Source organism: Anopheles coluzzii, chromosome 2, assembly GCF_943734685.1.
Source record: "Anopheles coluzzii chromosome 2, AcolN3, whole genome shotgun sequence".
NCBI lineage: Eukaryota > Metazoa > Arthropoda > Insecta > Diptera > Culicidae > Anopheles > Anopheles coluzzii.
The window spans coordinates 109,572,676-109,587,983 of record NC_064670.1 but is presented as its reverse complement, the minus strand read 5'-3'; the positions used below and the strand labels follow the sequence as shown (position 1 = coordinate 109,587,983).

Genomic DNA, 15,308 nt, shown 5'->3' with positions numbered 1-15,308 from the left:
AGAGTCAACAAAATGGCAAACCACACCGTTGCGTGGAGGACGTACGTACCACATGCGTTATGCGAAAAATCGGTTCCGTACGCAAAGGCACCACGCGCCGGTTATGTGTCGTTCGCGGTGGGGTAACAACCACAAAGATTTAAGATTGTTGAACTAGGAAAATTATGAACAAGAGAGAAGAGAAAAAAAAACAATCAAATTAACAATGGCTATGGTTGCATACGAAGTAAGCATATGAGCAGTGTAGTGGTGGGAGCTCGGAATCGGACCTACCCGATTCCGATTCAGTGTTCAGAATCAATTTCGGAGCCGATTCCGATGCTGGAACCAATTCCGATTCCGGAGTCAATTCCGGAGCCAATTCCAGAGTCGTTTCTGGAGCCGATTCCGGAGCCAGTTCCAGAGTAGATTCCGCCGACTCGAGACGACTCCGGAATCAATTCCGAAGTCAGCTCCGGAATTAGAATCGGCTTTGGAATAGGAATCAACGTGGGAATCACAACTTGCTCCGGTTACGGAATCAGGATTGACTCCAGAAATGGAATTAGCTCCGGGAAGAGAATTAGTTCTTGAATTGAAATAAGAAGTTTCAGAAGCGAAATCACTCCGGGAATCTCCTTGAGAATGGATCATTTGCAAGTAAATTTTGATTTTTTGCGACTATTAGTACTTAGCATTATTGGATCCAAACGCCTATTCCTATGAGTATGCCGAAACCAACTCCGTTTCGAAGCTAATTCTGATTTTGGAGCCAATTCCGATGCCGGAACCGATTTTTTTCCGAATCTAATTCCGGGACCGATTCTGGAGCCGATTCCGGAGCGAATTCCGGAATCGAATCCGGAAACTGATTCCAGACCTACTATCCGGAATCGATTCCAGTAAACTTAGGAGCTAGCCGGAATTGATTCCGACGAAGTCTTCATTTTTCGCATGACTAGAGCAGTGATAAATGTATTATATGATAAATAAATAGGAATTCTTTTGGACGCTTCTTAAAATGCAAAAAGAGGTAGCATTAAAGTGCATTTGTCTATTTTTGCCTATATTTCTTTAAAAAAAAGGTAATTATCTATGTGCAATGCAAAAATATGAGGATAAAATTGAGGTTTTCCGTGCATAAATATCAATTATATGTTAATGTAGGAAATTGGAAAAATCATCATAAAGCATATAACAAAAGCTTAAGACACTAAGAAGCATGCTTATTTATTACAATAACACAATTATCTACCGCGTTATGCATGAAACATTAAACGTTTACGTTTAAAATGTGCAAATATTTACTTTACAATGTCTTAAGCATTGGAATTGCAAACCAATTGATTAAAATCAAAATTATATTATTCTTTCCACAACTCTTAAAGTTACGCTTTTTTATCAATCGTCAATCATCTCCTCTTATGTGCAAATTAAAAAAATCCAAATAAAACACAATTAATGAACTCAATTGTTATCTTCATTGTATAATAGGTCAGCCTATCCCCTGTAATTAAAGGCCTACCTCTAATTAATCTTTAAATCACGTACATTTTCTCCACATAAAAGCCCTCAAAGCTTAGCACAGATTTACCCAAGCACTATCATAAAGCAGTGCAAATCCCTTTTTCAACCTGCTGATTGCATCTTTAATTAAACATTTAATCCCGCTTGCAACCACCCTGAAGAGTGCTTTCTTCATGCTTCAGCACCACCTCCATCTCCACCAGCACATTCTTCCACGTAATAAAACAAATTAATTGACCCATCGGAAGCCTGATCGCAGCAGTACATCGTTATTGAATCTCCTCCGTTTACGCATCGCCCTAAGGAATGCATGCGAAAACATCGATGCAACTGCCCAGCGGTAGCAGCAGTACGTCCAAACAAAATGTTGCTATGCTGTGGCGTAAAAGGGGAAGTGCGAAATCGAAACGTTCTCCATTTCCTACTGTAGTGAGAGAGAAAAAACAAACAACACATACACACGGCAGCCTGCTACGTGAAAGATTCCATGTTTGCTGCGCACCTTTTGGCGTGCACTGCCGTTTGTCGTTTGCACGCCGTGAAGATGTCGAGCGTATGGGCCTATGGGCGAACGATTTCACTGACCATTGCGGTGACGTTGGCTAGCCTGGTAGTGTTGTCTCCCCCCCTGTGTGCGTGTTGCCATCGACCGCTGGGAACCGATGACAGATGTGACCATCCAGCAGCAGCATCATCTCGCCGCTTGTACCGTGCAACTCGTGACATTCCCAAGCCTTTGCCGGCGTTCCTTCCCGTTCCCTTGCCGATGGAATTACGTAAAGCGGAGCACGCGTATGGGAAAACTGCGCTCCATGGAGCTTTGTGTGTGTGTGTATGTGTTTGTGGGAAAAAAGCGTCTCCGCGCGACATCTGCACGCTGCCGGGGTGCGTGCGAACGACTTGCGTAAGAAACACGCGCCCGCCTTACGTTCCAAGAGATTAGGAGGAGTCGGTCGGGGTGACTCGCGTTGACGGTCTAGCGAAAACTTCCTGTTTCTACAAACGGCCCCAGCGCTTGTCATCGACATGCACGATCACTTTGTCTCTGTGTACTTCGCTCTCCCGCGCCTAGCGTGCCCGCGGGAGCCACAGCCACAGCCGGAGACATGTCGATTAATTTTTAGTGCAGCAAATTGAGTGCACTTTTTATGCGGACATTAGGACGCACAGACAAAACGTATGGAATTGAGCGTTGAGTAATGAAGGAGAGAAGGGGGGGGGGGGCCCTGTTGCTCTGTTACTGCTCGTGTACTTTCTCCACACTCAAAAGGGAGCTTAAGATCGATGGTAATGTGTTTGGCATTTAATTTATTCCGAAACAGATCCATTCCATTCGATCCCTCGTCAAAGCTTGCTTTCCACACGCACTGGCGAGTGTTTATTTTACGGAGTAAATTACTTAAAGTTAGAGCGTAGCCAAAGAGAAGGTGGTTTAATGGTGTGATTTGATGTGGCGATAGCAAAGTGTAAATGTTAGTGAGACATTATCGTTATCATACTTCCGTGAAATTTGGGATTAAGTTATTCCACTTATCACAAGTTTTATCGTCGTTGCACTTCAACGTGCGTGGTGCGGGTTATCTTGCGGGAAACGTAAGCTAGGGACAAGGCTGTACGCTATGGCATCATGTTGCCGAACTGCGATAACTCCACCAGCCTTGAGGTAGTTAGTACGAATTTCCTGGAATCAATACAAGTTATGTACTTATAACCCTCGAATCGTATAGAGATGGTGACCTAGAGAAGCCTTTCAGATGTCTAATTTGTTGTAACATTTGTTTGTTTTGTGATTGCTTAGTTTCGATGAAGATTAGATACTTATCTTAATAAAAGAAATTACGTATTTTTTGCTTTTTCTCGGAAAATTAAGACATAATATTCTTCTAGTCCAGTTTTTGAATTTCTTTGAATGGAGTCTAGGTCCTGATGAATAACGTTCAGCAAATCTTCTTCTGGTTTAGTAATGAATTAATCGAATTATTTCTATATCTTCAATTTCATTCAATTGCAATTGGTCTATTTTGGGCTAAACTGAAATTCAAAACGAACTTACCAATCATTGGGTAAACTGGGATTTCTGCAACCATAAAAGAGCTTGCCTGGCAAAGAAATAGATCTTCATATCGTGTCACTTTTCGTCACAGACTTACGATTCCTTGGCAATATATTTCACGAGAAAACAATTCCTTTTTGCCAAACAATCCTAAACTCACCGGGAAATAGTCTTTTACTTATAGGCCGGCGATTTGTTGGACTTTGACAATCCCTGAATGTGGCCTGAATTATGTCAATCTCACCTAAGGACCACGTAGTCCAAGTTAACGATGTATATTTTTTATGTAAACGTACACGCAGAAATTAATGTTAGAGCATCCATTTAAACCACTAGAGATTGATGAGTTAACTTTTGAACAAAGAAACAAATTACTATTAAAAACTGATTTACATTCAAGTTGAATCATCATCGCCAGTACAATGGACCCTTCTTGTAAATTACGTAGGGGTTAGAAGTATAATTGATATTTGTCCAGAGGGGGCACAGCCGGACTGCTAAAAAGTCGAAAGTATTTATCTCGACACTGGGTATCGCATCGTTTCCTAAAATCTCCAATTATGGCATTATTCCTCCAACTTCACCGCGGTACCATCGCGCCGCCATCTTTCAGCCAAACCTTCCACCGTGCGCTATTGACGATTGACCCGTTTCACATCCTCCAAACATCATCGGCCCAACTCATCGCTACTCCGAAGCGCTCACTCAAGCCCACAGCGTGAGAAGACACGGAACAACCAATTACTACGATCGGCTCCCGGTCACAGGTCAGGGATTTGAAGCCGCCGGCAAACAAGCCTTCACCCCTGACACCGTTTTTTTTTTTTTTCGGCGCATACTTATTCAAATCATTGCCCCGATAGAGCTAATCAACTCAACGATAATCGTACATCCCTAACGTACAAGCCACCATCTTCATGATAGTGATGAAGATGGATCTAGCGTTAAGCTTGTCGAGAAGTTTAATGTATTTCACACGGTTACACAGCGAAGGTAGGGATTAGAACGTTAAAGCCTACAATTTGTGTCCACTGTTTGTGAGCGTTGGAGCTTCGCCAGCACATCAGCAAACGTGCAGCGTGTACCGTAGCTGCGCTATGTAATTTATTCTTAAGAAACAATAGAACACACTAGCCCTTCCACGGGTCAGCTCTTGCCTCATCTGCCCGAGGTCAGCTTATGACATCCCAGTGGTCTAAAACGAATCTTCATCGATCAACTGGAACTCTGCTCAATAAATCAGCCTCTCAGTCTAGAGGAGGTAGCAGATTTTAATTGACCAACCTTTCCGCTCTGTACGCGCAGTCAACTGCCAACGCTGTGCCCTCCTTAGTGTGGCCTTCAGTGTCGCAATGCTGCTAGATTAGCACCTGCCGATGATGTTGTTGACGTATTGCCACTGCCGCAGAGCTCGCAACGTCCAGCAGAGTTCGCTTGCAAATCTCTTTACTTCTGTTGACCCCTCATTCGATCGATTGCAAACCGCGGCTGCAAAGCGCGGCTGAGTGACAATTTCGCCCGTCACAGACCGACGAGTGACTGATGACTAGAGGAAGTTACCTAATTCCCGAGCATGTGTGTGTGTGTATGTGTGCACACATGCCGACTGCCCTCCCGCTGCTGATCGATTCGTTTCGCTTTAATCGAGCCCCCGGGTCGGGGTGCCTCACCAATCGATCAATCGATCATACTGCGATCGGCAGATTGGACAGATAGAAAATGAACCTCGCACCGTTGGGGGTATGCAAAATGTTGTGTGTAGAGACGGATCGCTGACTCCAAACCGACGGCACTGATTGAGCGCACTCTAAATTGCTGTTTCAAATTAGTGCTCAACCCGAGAGTGAGAGAACGAGCGATAGAGAAAGAGAGAGTGATTTAATGGCTTACTTTTCTTCTGACATGTTGTTTCGTTTCCCATTTGTGTATGTTTGCAGGTACGACTGTCACAGCAACGGTGGCCTCCACCGAGGGAACCACAACGGCGTCCACAGCGACGACGACGACCACGACGGCAACGCCGGCCACGGCAATGACCAAGCGCAGGATGACTAATCGGGACAATAAGCTGATGTCGGTTTTGCAAGCCCGGCGCACCGCACTGTCCCGCGACCGGTGGCGCAAGGAGTACCACCATCCATCATCCTCTTCCGCCCTGAAGGCTCGGCAGCAGGCGAGCGTCGCGGGCAATCTGGTCGAAGACAGCAGCACGCCCGAATCGAACCTGATCGTACCGGTCAGCTCATCGTCGTCCTCATCTTCATCATCAAGCCGCATCGCCCCAGTGGATGAGTTTCTCGACACGGACGAATCCATCCACGGCATGTACGTGGTGAATCCGCGCACGGGCAAGATCGCACTCCAGCAGACGGGCGCAACCATCAAGCTAGCCAAAGAGACGAACAACTTCATCGGCATCGTACCAGCGCCGATCGGTAACAAATCGCTCGAAATTACCAAGCTTACCTCGGCAAAGGGTGCGGCTCCTACCAGCGCGGCACCGATCACGTCCAGCCCGACGACAACACTTCACACCGGCGCCCGAAGTCTCTACCTCGAGACGCGCGGAAAGCGTATGCGCGATCGCAAAACCTTTCCACCGTTGTCGACGGAACGATCGGTCGAGGAAAGCGATCTCATCCCGTACCAATACTTCGGGCAGAAGCTACTGCCCGCCCATCACAAGGCGGGCCTGGATGCGCGGAATCAGGTGATCAACACACGCCGCACACATCTGAACAAGCTGAAGGAGGATGCGCTGGGCGAGATGAACGACGGTATCAAACCGTCGACGGAGAAGAGCAAGTTCTGGTCGAATCGCTATCAGTCACGAAACGTTGTCGCGCTCAACAATTACCTGCGACGGGGTGGATCATTGCCTCTCACTACGACGACGACAACGACGACGACAGCAGCGAGCATTACTTCAACTGTTTATCCATCGACCATTCCCTACAGCAGCTTACAGCCTGAAGGTGCTCCCGTACATTCGGATGCTCTTACGAATTCAATGATTGCGCTGAGCAATCTCTCCGACGGCAATGACGAGGATGAAAAGCAGGTGTTTTCGCGCAGTGCAAACTTTACCACACCGAACCGTACAGACCCGGACACGCGCTCTTATGAAGCTATTCCAAAGTCCAACACTCCAACGACGACCAACGCCATTGTGAAGTCTTCGTATGTGGAACCCGTAGAAAGTAGTCCTCTCACGACAACTGAGCTCCCAAGCAATCACAAACCCCTGCTGGATGAGTACGCCGGCTCACCCGGTGCACTGTACGGGTCCGGGTTGAGCTCTGGCATTTCCAAGCTCATCATCAACTATCCGGACGACGCCACACCGGAAGATTTTTATCGACCGCTCAGTAGCTTCGAAACGCACGCCCAGATCGTTAATCTTCAGGAAGCGACGGAAGATCCTGTACCGACGACATCCGTGACCACCTTCGATGAAGACTACGATACACCGAGAAATCTTGTGTCCCTGCCGGATATTAATCAAATCTTCCGCAACCTTTCCACACCGACTACGACGGAGATGACGACGACGACGACCACGACGAGTACAGTGCAACCGACGACTACCAGCACGATGGCACCAGTTCCCGCACGATCGCGGCTTAACACGCGCGTCTACGTTCCTGTCAGTCGTTCCACAACGACCCGAACGAGCACAACTCCACGAACTACTACTACGACCACCACGACAACAACATCCACTACCACGGAGCAACCTGTAGAAGAAGAAACGGAACCTCCAACGACGATTCTTATTCTAACCTCCAAACCAACAACGGAAGGATCGTTCGCTTCAACAAGTTCCACGGAAGCTCCCGTAACGCCGGCCGTACCTTCAGCAACGCCTTCCGTGTACGTGCGGACAACCACCTCCCGACACTTCCGACCTTCGGCTCCTCCAACGGTCGCCTCCCCACCGAAACCAACGCGTCCGACGACCACCACCAGCCCCCCGGAACACCGCACGGTCGCCATCTTCACCGGTCTCCGGCCTAGTCCCCCTGATACAGCGCCTCCACCGAACGGAACGGAAGCCGGATTTAACCCCATCCTTTCGCACATCTTCCCGAAACTAGCCGGCCCGGTGCTCTCCACTCGAACGCCACCCAACCTGGACCTTTCGCTCGCCTTCACCTCACCACCCCCGGTAGATCACAGTTCCGGCACGAAGAAACCGGCCGTCTCGTTCGACGGTGTGCTACTTCACCACAACAGTGACGTCGTGATCGAGATGCGCAAGATGAACACGGCCACCTTTGTGCTGGCCGGGCTGGGCATGCTGCCAATCGTCATCATCGTGCTGTACGTGCTCAAGGCGACCGTGTTTAACCGGGAGAACAAAGTGTCCCACGATCTGGAACGCTACATCCCGGACGGTCAGCCACCGATCAGCCCGGTGGTGCGATTGGAACAGTCCGACACCTCCAGCGCAACGGATGAATCGATCATGACGGAGCATGATTTTAATCGGGGCAATTTGCGCTTCAAATCCCTGCTCGGGGAGGGTAACTTTGGGCAGGTTTGGAAGGCGGAAGCGGACGATCTGGCGGGCCATCTTGGGACGACACGCATTGTGGCGGTAAAGACGGAACGGAGCGACAACGGGCACGGTGATCTGAAGGCGGAGGCTGAGATTATGCGCAAGCTGGGCTCGCACCCGAATGTGGTGACGCTGCTCGGTGCTTGCCTGGAGCAAGGTATGTGGAGGTGTCGCCGCTTGTACGCTTGTCCCCGAGCAACTTCTAATGCACTTTCCCTTTCGCTTTTACTCCACACAGATCCTCAGCTGCTGATCATGGAGTATGCAATGCGTGGCCGATTGCTATCACTGCTACGTGCGGCCCGCGGTGCTGTCAACGGGCTCGCCCCATCGGTGCACAACAATCGACCACCGATCATGCCACTGTCACCGAGGCGATTGACCGGCTTTGCCCATGATATTGCCCGCGGCATGGAGTACATTTCGGAGAAGAAGGTAACGAGTAGCCTGTGCAGTGTTCCGAGATTCAGATTGTTCAACCGTTTTCCGCTTCTTTTTTTTTTTTGTTCAGATCGTACATCGTGATTTGGCCGCGCGGAACGTGCTCCTCGACCACAACGGTATCTGCAAGATCTGCGACTTTGGTATGTCGATCGATCTGGAGAAGGTGAAATCGTCGCACGCCCAAATCCGAATGCCCCGCAGCCACCAGCACAGCGAGTCGCGGTTCAAGTTTGACCTCAGTGCGCGATCGTTCGGCATCGGTAGGCATCACAGCCATGGCCACGATCATGCGTCCCATGGACGGCATGGTGGCGGTGCTGGAGGTGGTGGAAGTGGAGGTGGACATAGCAATAGTCACGGGCATGATACGAAGAGCCGGCCAGCGCTGCCGATCCGCTGGATGGCACCGGAGGCGCTACAGTATCACATCTTTTCCCGCGAAACGGACGTCTGGGCATTCGGCATTGTGCTGTGGGAGATTGCCACGTTAGGTAAGGCTCTGTTCCGTATCTCTAATTAATCTAAGACATTGCATTCTAATCAATGCCTTCGCTCCTTCAGGTTGTACTCCTTACCCGAGCTTATCGGGCCGTGAGGTAGTCCGGAGTGTCCCGAATGGTGCCCGCCCGGAGGTGCCCGCCGACTGCCGGCCGGAGCTGTACGATCTGATGCAGCGCACCTGGCGAAAGGACCCAAGGCAGCGGCCCACGTTCAGTGAGGCACGAACGTGCCTCGCGCGGACACTCTGCCAGTGGCAGCTGGAGGACAACGATACCTCCAACACGTCCGAATATCTGGACGTGAGCGGGTTTAGCGAAGATCTGGAACAGGGCATGGTGTACTTCAACCGGCGAATATCTGAGTTTGAGTGTGAAATCTGATGGCAGCATAAACCTAGCGCACGTTTTCCTGGTGAAAATGTGCACTCCGTCGGGTTTTGTCTACCGCGTGGAGGAGGTTTTTATAGCAAACTCCAAGCCGGTTGATAATTATCGGCAAACTTGTACATATCTAGGCTCTCTGTTTTGTGTTTTACTCGATATAGCTACTACCCCATTCCTGTCCTTGCACCAAACCAATCATCTTCATCCAATTTTCAGTACACACACTCACTGTAGCTACGCGCTGTGTCCGAGCTCGGTGTTAGTACATTCCGTTAAATTATCTTCATTTGTTAGTTGTGTAGGAACGGCTCTGCTACTTTGTGGGATAGCTTTAAAACACCTGTCAACAAGCGCACTGATTAAGCAAAGGAACGTTTAATGACACACAATAATGATATATGATATATTCTGCAGAGTTTGGCCAATGGCAGGAAGGACAGTTTCGCAAGCGTCACCGGCAGACGCGCCTGTGCAAGTGATAGCAAAGCAATTTAGTGCACTGTTTAGTAATTGTTTTGTTTTGTTTTTCTCCCTTCCTCTCTCTTTCTCTGTCTCTCCCTCACTTGGTCCTTTATTCTAAGCTTTTGTGCGTACATTTCAACAAATGTAGCATGTGGCAAAGATTGCAGGTAATTCTAGTAACTGCATTAGCTTGTCTTAAACCTTTACCTTTTTTCCAAAAATAGTATTTTTCGTCTTTCGTCCCATTAGTACATAAGATTATTTTATTTGTAATATTTTATACGTTTGAGGCTGTTCCGCTATTTTGTCGGATGGCCGTTTAGGATTGAGTGAAGTGATTGAAAGAGACAGTGGAGAAAAAAATATAGGTGTCTCCTTCAAGAGGTGATTGAGGAAGGATGAATAAAAAGTTTTGATGTTTTGTGACAATACCAGTATGGCGTGTTCTCTCTTGTAGGTTATCGTGACGTCCGAAATAAATCGTATGGAAGTGGTAAGATACTACGCGTGACCATTGTTTTAACATGCGTTCAGAGAGCATTAAATTATTGGTGAATAAACCTTAAAAAAGCTTCACTTCATCGAGGAGTTTTAAATGCATAATATTGAGCCGTACACTGAAAGACTTAGGTCCAACGAGAAGGAAATATTGATGGTAACTACATTTCGGTAGCTTGGAGTCTGTAGGTTTTGCTGAGTAATACTTAATGTCTACCAGTCGATAAATTTCGCCTAAGCTAAGAGTATGGTAGAAGTAGCAAAATTGAAGGTTAAACCGTACATGAGCTTAGAATAGAGTCAATGAAGGTCGGCTCCAGTACTTTGCCGCTGATTATCATAATCAGACTAATTAATCATACAAAGAGCAATTCATGTCCTTTTGATATGACACAATCTTCATATTGATTGATACTTTAATGACAGTTATCAATCAATTTATTTTAATGATGGATATGCAATGACTTTTGGAAAGTATGCTGCTATTTTTGTAAGAAGCGAAGCTGTCAAAAACGTTATCAATGCCTTTCATAGTAGCGGAATGAATTGAAATTATAAGTGGATAGTTACTTACGAGTACCACACGTGTTCAAATAGGAAATACAGGTGACCGTCTCGCCCCTTACTTTGAACCGAATAAATAAAGAAAACGATACCTTTAGTTCGAATTCGTGCTCTTGTCGGCAAATGGTCCTCAACGAAGAGGAAAGAAAGAAATTTATTGAGTGTGAACAAATAGCCAAATAGACTTATTTATACTTATCCGGCACTACAACCGCTTTGCGGTCTTGGCCTGCCTCAGGAGTGTCCGAAACCGCTCACGGTCTCGCGCCTTCGTCTGCCAGTCCGTTATCCCGGCCTTAATGGCGGACGCCTCCACGCCATCTTGCCACCTCAATTTGGGCCTACCACGCCTCCTCTGTCCTTGTGGACGGCCTAAAAAGACTTTACGGCTGGGTCGTCCGTTTCCATGCGTACAACATGGCCAGCCCACCGGAGCCTTGCGAGCTTGATACGCTGCACGACAGTGAGGTCGCCGTACATCTCGTATAGCTCGTCATTGTACTATATAGGTACTATGTAGTCCCAGCTTCGTCCGTCGCGACAGGTTCTTTGAGGTGAACTGCTTTTTCAGGCTGTAGAATGACCGGTTGGCAGCCAGCATCCTTGCGTGCAACTCAGCCTCCATGCTATTGTCATTGCTGACCTTTGACCCAAGATAGGTGAATTGTGGGACGACTTCAAAAGTGCGTTCACCTATCTGCACGTCACGCAGACTTATTTATATTCCATGTTAAAACGTGTAAGCTATTGCCTGTGTTTCAACTCAACGTGATTGATTAATTACAATTATCTGAAATCCGAATAAACTTAAATAACAATCAAAGCAATAGCTAAGAAATTTCACAGCCTCATGAAACAACGACGAGGCAAAATATTATACATTTTAAAATGCTCCAACCTGGCTGGCGATCGTTTTGACAAAGCTTTAAAGCTCACGATGATCGTTTTTATGCGCGCCATCTAGCGTTGGGTTCCAAAAACACTTTGCTTTTCTTGGCTACAGTAACGGACAGAAATTACTCCTTGCATGTTTCTTTGATGGTTATTCTCAAGTCATTTGAAAAAATGATTTCATTTTTTCTAGTACTGAGACTGTGCAAAATAAAGGAAAAGTGCACAATACAAGATCATATAAAATATTCAAACAATATCGCTAATAAACACCTTCCAAATAAATCAAATATTACTATGATACAAGAATGACCGATTATCCGAACATTTGAATCCTCTTGTCGATTTCCTTTGCCTACAGGTTGCCCTAGGCTTTCCATCGCCCTACTGCTTTCCATCCTCAATCTCCCTTAATCTTTCCCTACCGACGGTGTTGTGGCGATGACCGATTGGAACCGCCCGCCCGCAAGGCTCGTAGGCTGCAAAACAGGAAGACCCTGGGGATGGTCGAAGCGTGCCTGAAACTGTGTCAATGACCGAGTGAAAAGGAAAAGATACCAGTTCTTCGTGTTCCGTATGTAGGTGAGTCGGTCTGTCACTTTTCCTTATTTTGAAACAGATGCAGGTGAGCGTGCGAAGGAGGAGGATGAAAGCAAGGGAAGATGGCTCGTGACCCTTCAGACCGGTTGGTCCTTTAACACTGGAGCCGGTTTTTTGAGGAGCTGAATTTTTGTTGAGAACATCTTCCCGTCGTGAGCATCGTCAGCATCAACCGTGTTGAAAATGGGAGACTTTTCGTAACGCTTAGAACCACAACAAGACCTTATTTTTGTTTCTAGTTCAACGAACTAACTATGTGGCCTTAGCTCTGCTCTTTCACACGTGCGTTCAGCATCTGATTTGGCTAGCCCGCCCGACGACTTCGAACTATTTCCCAACACAGCGACGAACGCTCTCTTTGCCATCGAATAACCTTGACTGATATTTAAATTATCTTTCTCTAATCCAAAAACCGATGGCTTGCTGTGCATCTGTGTGAGTGTATTTTTTTTCGTCTTTATGGTGTCTTTTCCACTCCCCTGCTCAAAAACTAGGTTCCAAGCTGGAGCGGTAATGATCCCCAAAAGCCGCCTCTCGCGCAGGTTCGTTAGTGTGACCGTCAAACCGGTACGAAAACCGTTTCAAAATCACCCAAAAATGCTTCCCTTTGCCGTGGGAGCTGTACGTTGAATGGGAGGGCGCGAGCGTATGTGTGTTTTTTTTTTTCTTGTTCATGTCTTTGGTCGCTCCAAACCAACCCAACAGCGGTTGCCGAAACCATTCGCTTTAAGCGGTGGAAGTCGATAGTGGAGGATCTTGTATTTATGATTAAAACATGAAGCCGTGTGATGTTGCAGAAGCGGTTGCGGTTTCGGTGCAAAAACACCCAAGTGGGGCGGAAAAATGCAGTCACCATACGGTTTTATCTTATGAAATGTATTGCACATTTGGTTGATTTGGGAAATACATTTCGCTGCCCAAAAAGGGTTGCACAATGCTCGATAAAATTAAGTTCACTTAAAGGCAGTGGAGAAGTAATGTAGGATTACATTAAGTTGTACGTGAGAGTGATGTAGGTAATTTATGTTTTCGGGGATATCATTCCATTAGTTTTATGACGCTTTCCAAACCATAAATCAACGGTTGATCAATGCTATCGGGGTGAACTTTATCAGCTTCTCGATAAGATGACTGAGGCACTGATGCATAGTGTATGATCGACTGTTTATCTTTCTACTAAGATAAGCAAACGAAAGGTGAAAAATCTCTCGCAATAACATTATTCGCTGCATATGTGTGTTAAAATATGCTCATAATTCAATCAAGCTCATCAATCATCTAGACGGGAGCCCACCATTTTTCACCCATCAAAAATCCCGCTAAATTCACAGCGCCAAATCTCAATGTCAGGCCGATCAGGGCTCACTTTTCGATTTCTCGCAACTACCGTCAGAGGTGCTTACCGAAATGCTTGATTCATGAAATCATACCCAAATCCTCCCACTGAAACCGAGAAAGTCTAAACTTGACTTCCCCCGTTAGGTTATCGAAAGGGTCACTCGGGGGGGGGGAGGGGGGACAAAGGCCTCCGAAACCGAACGGTCAAGTAGTTCATAATTAATTCCTGCCTAAGATGAAAGGCTTGTGCGTGTTTATGGAGAGTGCTTCGAAACTTGCTCGCCGCCAATCGGACCGGTACCGCTTGAACGAATTGCTTCAAATCCGTGCCTATCCTATTGCAAATTCAAGCCGGCGTTGTATTCTCCCAAGACCGCCGACGGTCTAGGCAAAGTTGACCTACAAATGTCATATGACGCGTCATCAAGCGACCGATAGTGGTGCCCATTGGCGGGAGTGTGAGTTTCGGCTGTAGTGTTTTGTGATTTTGAGGAACATTACTGATGCTTTTTGAAGCGAAAATTATGAAGAAACTTTACAATTTGACCAATGTCAGTGTGCATCGGATTACACGTTGGTACATCATGTGCATTAGGTTGTTCAGAAAGTCTCTTGAAAGTAAGAGGATTTTGTCATTCTTTGATATAATATAGAGGCGGGTCTTATTAGAATTACATGTTTTCAAGCTAGATAATGTTAAATGGAGGGAATTATTACTCAATATCAATACTGAAGTGCTGGTTCTCAAGGAAATTGCCTCAAACCAAACTTGAACGATCGATGTTCAGATTTCTGGATGAACCAGAATATCATTTATGTAAAGATAAAAAAATGCAAAAAGAAACTTCTTCAACTTTTAACTATTTAGTAATGTACCTTACGACTCTTTTTATAGAAAATAATGTCACAAAATCAAGAAAATAACATTTTTTTATCCATAGCAAGGTCATTTGCTTTGTGCATCTAAACATAATCAAAAACTATGTCATGAACTAAGAAAGAAGTTGTAAGGAGTGACAAAGAACACACCACTTGATATTCGACCCATCAAAATACAAGAGAAAGTAAAGGAAACACCCTCGATGAATCCCTCCAAATGAAGATAAAGCTCGTTTGTGAGTGATTCAACGCAAACCACCGTAAAACTCCCTTCGTATCGTAAAGAACAAGCTATTAGCATGCAAATGCTGCTCGTTAGAAACGTTTCTATCCCCGAAAAACCCGTGTCCAACTAATTGTACAACCTACCAAAAGGCACGAGCGGTTGGGTGTTGTGTTGTTGTGTCTCTTCATTTCAACTCGAAAACCAACCAGTCCCGCCAGTAGGGAGCATCTTCACAATCCCATCCCATCTAGACCCATCCCTTTGCTGTGCTTTTTTCCCCGCTTTTATCATCCAAAGCGTGTCACTGCTCTGGGACGCAGCGCAAGACGCTCCGAAAGAAATCCGATTCTGTCGGTTTCAGCGCGCGTTTTGCTGTCTGCCGTTACTGTTACCGAGATGCTC

The 15,308-nt window shown here is 46.5% G+C and overlaps 1 protein-coding gene across 1 annotated transcript in view; it reads left to right on the top strand.

The window, feature by feature from the left end:
- The window catches only part of LOC120949332 (mucin-5AC), a 60,425-nt gene extending 50,084 nt beyond the window's left edge, over positions 1–10,341 (top strand). Inside the window, exons 2-5 of the mRNA XM_049605632.1 lie at positions 5,497–8,277; positions 8,359–8,555; positions 8,632–9,055; positions 9,126–10,341. Coding sequence (XP_049461589.1) covers positions 5,497–8,277; positions 8,359–8,555; positions 8,632–9,055; positions 9,126–9,445 — 3,722 coding nt within the window. The 3' untranslated portion in view covers positions 9,446–10,341. The remainder of the gene's footprint in view (positions 1–5,496; positions 8,278–8,358; positions 8,556–8,631; positions 9,056–9,125) is intronic.
- Positions 10,342–15,308: the final 4,967 nt, after the last annotated feature.